Raw genomic sequence first — 6,230 nt, forward strand, 5'->3', positions numbered from 1 at the left:
TAGACTTTCTGGTCGATTCGTTCTCTGACCTGGCTTTCATTATCAGATAGTTTATATACCTGTTTATTTCTGGTCAGTAGATACATAAAGTAGCATCTGAATTGCTAACAAATGCCCCTGTTGCAAACATATTAATAACTTATATTTTTGTACAGTTGTTTTTGTCTTTGGCCTTAGAGGATATAGTCAAAATACTGCTATCCAAAGTTATGTATCTTAGATCTTTTCTTCCTGTCTCCTTCAGGGTGGTTAAGATACTCATTTGTAATATTGTTAGTTGAACCTGTTTCTGTTTGATTTGGGGTACCCTCACCCCAATATCCTGGTTGATTTTAATTTTTTATTTATATTTTGGGTATGTGCAACATTACTATGATCCAAAGAGTCAGAGGTATACAAAAACCTATACTTGGGGAAGTGTCACTCCTTCGTCATCCCTTCTACCCTGTTCCCATTCCCCATTTCTTTCCACTTCTTTCCCTGGCCCTCCCTGTAGGGTAATCAATCCCTTCGGTTTCCAGTTTAAATTTTCCTGTATTTATTTTGCCCAAATGAGCAAATACATACACGTTTTCTTATATTCCCTTCTTACACGAAGGATAGCATGCTATACATGTTCCTTTGCACTTTGCCTTTCCTACCTAACAGCATTCTTGGAAATCACTCCATATTGTTTCACAGAGATCTTCATCGTTCCTTTTTACAGCTGCATTGTACTCCATTGTGTGGCTGTACCACACATAGTTTATTCAGCCACTCGCCTACGTTTGGGCATTTGGTTTTTAATATAGAAACCAGGTCTCGCTCTATAATCCAGGCTGACTGAAGTGCAGTGGCACAATCATAGCTCATGGTAACCTCAAACTCCTGGGCTCAAGCAATTCACAACTGTCTCAGCTTCCCAAGTGGCTAAGATTACAGGTGTGTGCCACCATGCCTGGCTAATTGAAGACTTTTTTTTTTTTTTTTTTTTTTTTTTTTTTGTAAATACAGGGCCTTGCTATGTTGCCCAGACTGGTCTGGATCTCCTGGCCTCCAGTGATCCTCCCACCTTGGTCTCCCAAGTGCTGAGATTACGGGCATGAGCCGTGGTGCCTGGCCTGTACGGGCTTTTAAATTCCTTCCAAGATTTTACAGTTACAGACATTGCTCCCGCGAATAAACCTGGACATGATTTTTTTTTTTTTTTTTGTATTGGTAGAAATGTACCTTCAAGGTATATTCCCACTAGTAGGATTTTTGGGCCAAAAGTTAAGTGCACATGTAGTTTTCTCAGGTGTTTCCAAGTTTCTCTCCAGAAGGATTGTACTGGTTTTCGTTTCCATTAGCAATATAGGAGAATGACAGTTTGCCCACAGCCTCACTAACAGAACACGTCGCCTTAGTTTTGAAACTTTTTTCTACAGGTTAGGTGAGAAATGGTATCTCACTGTTTCTGTGATGTATCTTTGTCTAACTATGAGTAAGTTTTGACACTTATCATATGTTGAGGACTGTTTTTATACTTTTTGTTGGAATTATCTGTTCATATATTTCCCCCATATTTTTATTGCTGTTGTGGTCCTTCATCCCTCAATGTTTAAGAGTTCTCTATATATTTGGAATATTATCCAGTTGTCTGCGATATATGCTGCAAGTACTTTATACCAATTCGTCACTTGCTCTTTGATATATTTATGAAGCATTTGCATCACTTTCGTTTATCCTTATGTGGTCAAATCGATAGACTATTTTCTTCTTTCATTGCCTTCGGAATTTGAATCTTAGTTAGAAAGCCTTTCCCTACACTGGGGTTCTGCCATGTTTTCTTTTCTTTTCTTTTGTTTTCTTTTTCTTTCTTTTCTTTGGTTGATATGGAGTCTCGCTCTGTCGTCCAGGCTGGAGTGCAGTGGTGCGATCTCGGCTCACTGCAACCTCTGCCTTCCAGGTTCAAGCAATTCTCCTGTCTCAGCCTCCCGAGTAGCTGGGATTACAGGCGCCCGCCACCTCGCCTGGCTAAGTTTTGTATTTTTAGTAGAGACGGAGTTTCACCATGTTGGCCAGGCTGGTCTCAAACTCCTGACCTCAGGCGATCCACCCGCCTCAGCCTCCCAAAGTGCTGGGATTACAGGCGTGAGCCACCCCACTTCCCCGACCACTGCCATGTTTTTCTTCAAGAACTTACATGGTTTCATTTGTTATGTTTAGATCCCTAACTTATTTGCAGTTTATTCTTGTGCACGCTGTGTTATGTGGATCTACCTTTATTTTTCCGGACATCTCAGTTGTTCCAGGACCATTTATTAAATGTTCATCTTTGCCCTAGAGAGTTTATGTACCATCTTTATCATGTACTAACTTTCATACGATTTGGTTGTATTTCTGAGTTTTCTATTCTAGTTCACTGGGCTAGTAGTCTATTCTTGCACCAGTGCCACAATGTCGTAATTACAGAGGCTTTATAGTGTGCTTTTCTGGCTGGTATCATAAGTCCCCTCTCATAGATTTTCTTTTTCACATGTTTCCTGGCTATGCTTGCATGTTTTCAAAAAGTATATTAACTTTATTATCAATTTGCCTAAATGCATAAAAATGTGTGCTGGCATTTTTGAGAGTGAGTTAAATTTATACGCCAATGGAGGAAGAACTGACATCTTTTTAATGCCGAATTATTCCATCTAGGACAGTGATTTAGTCTGTTTGGACTGCTATTACAGAATACCGTAGACTAGGTTGTTTATAAACGACAGAAATTTATTTCTTGCAGTTCTGGAGACTGACAAGTTCAAGATAAAGATGCTGGCTGATTTGGTGTCTGGTGAGGGCCCTCTTCCTCATCGATGGTGCTTTCTAATTGTATCCTCAACATGGTGGAAGGGACAAGGCAGCTCTCTGGAGCCTCTTTTATGACAGAACTAATCCCGTTCATAAGGGCTCCACCCTCATGACCTAGTCACCTCTCAAAAGGCCCCACCTCCTAATGGTATCACCTTGCGGGTAAAGATTTCAAGATAGTAATTTTGGGGGTACACAAACATTCAGACCGTCTCAGACAGCGTATGTGTTTCCATTTGTTCAAGTCTGCTGTGGTGTCATTCAGGCATATTTTACAATTTTTCTTGTATACATGTTGTTACCAAGTTTATTCCTAAACTTTAATCCTTGTTGCTAGTGTATATGGGGCCTTGTCTGTGAATGTGTCCTCCAGCTGCTTATTTTTTGTGTGTGTATTAAAAGACTGCTGATTTTTTTGTATGTTAATTTTATACTTTGCTACCTTACTGACTTCTTTTACTGGTTCAGTTGATGTATCATTGTTTCTATAGGGGTTTTCAGGTATACTATAATATCATCCGCACATAGAGATGGCTTTACTTTTCTTTGTAAAAAGTAAGTTTTATTGTGTATATCTAAGGTATACAACATGGTGTTATGGGACACATATAGATAGTAAAATAGTTACTATAGTGGAACAAATTAACATACCCATCATGTCACATAGTTACCCATTTTTGGTTTTGGTAGCAGGAGGCGCTAAAATCTATTCATTTAGCAGAAATCCCACATCGTATCTAAAATCTATTCATTTAGCAGAAATCCCACATTGTATTTAATAGTACAATTGTATAAACTGTATTCCAGTATGTTGTGCACTAGATCTCTAGTCTCTTTCATCCTATATATCTGCTGCTTTGCATCCTCTTACCTACATCTCCCCCTTTTCTCCTCCCATCCCCTCCGCCCCACCCCGGTGATGATAACCACTGCTTTATTCTGTGTCTCTGTATACTTGAGTTTTATTTTACTTTCATTTTTTAAGATTCCACATATAAATGAGATCATGCAATATTTCTCTTTCTGTATCTGGATTATTTCACTATTATTTCATTGTTATGGCATAATGTCCTCCAGATTCATCCATGTTTTGGCAAATGGCAAGATCTCCTTTTTAAAGTATATATATACAACACAGTTTCTGTATCTGTCCGTCCCTTGATGGACACCTAGGTTGTTTCCATATCTTGGCTATTGTGATTAATGCTGCAGTGAACATGGGAGTTCAGATACTTTTCAAAGATCAGCTGCTTTTAAAAGGTGGTTATTTTATTTCCTTTGAGTAGATACCCAGCAAAGGAGTTGTTGGGTCGTATGATAGTTCTGTTTTTCACTACCATATAATTTTTGTAAAATAGAAAAATCTAGAACTGCCATTTTATTTCTAAAACAGAAAAAAATCTATTAGGTACCTCCATACTGTTTTCCATAATGGTTGTCCCTATCTACATTCCCATCAACAGTGTACAAGGGTTCCCTTTTCTCCACAGACTCGGCAATGTTTGCCATCTCTTGACTTTTTGATAATAGCTATCCTAATGGTTGTATGGTGTTGCCTCATAGTAGCTTTTATCTGCATTTTCCTGATGATTAATGATGTTGAGCACTTTTTCATATACCTGTTAGTCATTATGTATGTCTTCTTTGGAGAAATATCTATTCAGGTCCTTTGCCCATTGATTAAATTTGATTGTTTTTCTGCTATGCAGTTGTGTGATTTCCTCACAAAATTTGGATATTAACCCCTTGTTCATATATGTGGTTCGCAGGTATTTTTTTTCCCAACGTGTAAGTTGCCATTTCATTTTCTTGATTGTTTCCTTTGCTGTGCTTTTTAGTTCTTCTTATTCATTCCTAGGAAAATGATCGATTTCTCTAGTCAATTGACTAATACTTGTAATACAAGATTGAATAGGTGTGAGGTAGTAGGCATGCTTTCCTTATTCCTGATTCCAGGGGAAAACTTTGAGTATCCCCCCGCAACCCCATTAAATAAGTTGCTAGCATTAGGACTTAGGTATATATGTTTTATCATGTTAAGAAAGCATCCCGTGGTCCCTATTTTCTTAAGGCTTTTCTATTTTTTAACAGAAAGAGGTATTGAATTTTTCCAAAGGTTTTTCAACATCTGTGGTGATAACCATATGCTATTTGTCTTTAAGTGTATTAATATGGTGGATGATATCAAGGTACTTTCTAATATTGAACCAATCTGGTGGATGATATCAAGGTACTTTCTAATATTGAACCAATCTGTATTGATGGGAGAAATCCCACTTTGCCAAAGTATATTATGATTTTTTAAATGTGTTGTTGGATGTTGTTTGCTAATATTTTATCTAGCATTTTTGCATCTACACTTATCTATCCATGTCATACTTGCTTCATAAAGGGAGTTATGAAAATTTCCTTTATTATGCTGTTTAATAATTTATAGAGCGTTGGCACTGTGGTACTATCTGATCTTTGACGGTTTAGTAGAATTCACCTGTAGTAGCATCTGAGCCAGGTGCTCCTTGGGAGTTATTCCTTAATAACTTTTTCTATTTTTTTTTTTTTCTGTGAAAATTGGCCAATTTAAGCCTTCCAGCATTAGAGTAAAAATCTTGATAATCTGTATTTTCCTAGGAAATTATTTATTTCATGTGTATTTTTAATTTCTTTATATACAGGTTTGAAAAGTAACCTAATCTTTTCTGTTTAAATGATTATCATTTGTCATTTATTATTTTGCATATTTGTGCTCTCTCCCTTTCTTCCTTCATTAGTCTAGCTAGTGAGTTTGTCCAATTAAAAAAATAGGATTTTGATTTAATAAATATACACACATTGTTTTTCTACTATGTATCTTATTAATGTCTGCTTATTTATTCATTCATTCATTCATTCATTTTAGTGACCGAGTCTCCCTGGATCACTCAGTCTGGAGTGCAGCGTTGTGATCACAGCTCACTGCAGCCTTGAGCTCTTGGACTCAAGCAATCTTCCCACCTCCGCCTCCTCAGTAAGTAGGACTACAGGCATGTTCCATCATGCCCAGCTAATGAATCATTATTATCATTATTATTATTATTACTGTAGAGGCAGGGTCTCCCTATGTTGCCTAGGCTGGTCTCAAACTCCTGGCCTCAAGAGATCCTCCCATCTCAGCCTCTCAAAGTGGTTGGATTACAGGTGTGAGCCACCAAACCCGGCAATTTCTAATTTTATGTTATTTCTTTATTTGTGTTTATTTTGGTTTCCTGGGTTGTTCTTTTATTAGATTTTTGAGGCAGTGCTTTACTTTATTTAATTTTATTCGTTCATTTTCACTGATGAGAGTATTTAGTGCTCTGAATCTGCTTCCAATCAGTGCTTTAAATATCTTTAACAGATTCTCATATGTAAGCTCTCATTGTCACTCTTCTTAAATATTT

General features: G+C 37.3%; 1 protein-coding gene across 1 annotated transcript in view; it reads left to right on the forward strand.

Annotated features, from left to right (window-relative positions):
• Positions 1-5,807, forward strand: part of LOC140710835 (T-complex protein 11-like X-linked protein 2) — a 44,552-nt gene extending 38,745 nt beyond the window's left edge. The window contains exon 10 of the mRNA XM_073013519.1: positions 5,711-5,807. Coding sequence (XP_072869620.1) covers positions 5,711-5,713 — 3 coding nt within the window. The 3' untranslated portion in view covers positions 5,714-5,807. The remainder of the gene's footprint in view (positions 1-5,710) is intronic.
• Positions 5,808-6,230: the final 423 nt, after the last annotated feature.

This window comes from Chlorocebus sabaeus, chromosome X, assembly GCF_047675955.1.
Source record: "Chlorocebus sabaeus isolate Y175 chromosome X, mChlSab1.0.hap1, whole genome shotgun sequence".
NCBI lineage: Eukaryota > Metazoa > Chordata > Mammalia > Primates > Cercopithecidae > Chlorocebus > Chlorocebus sabaeus.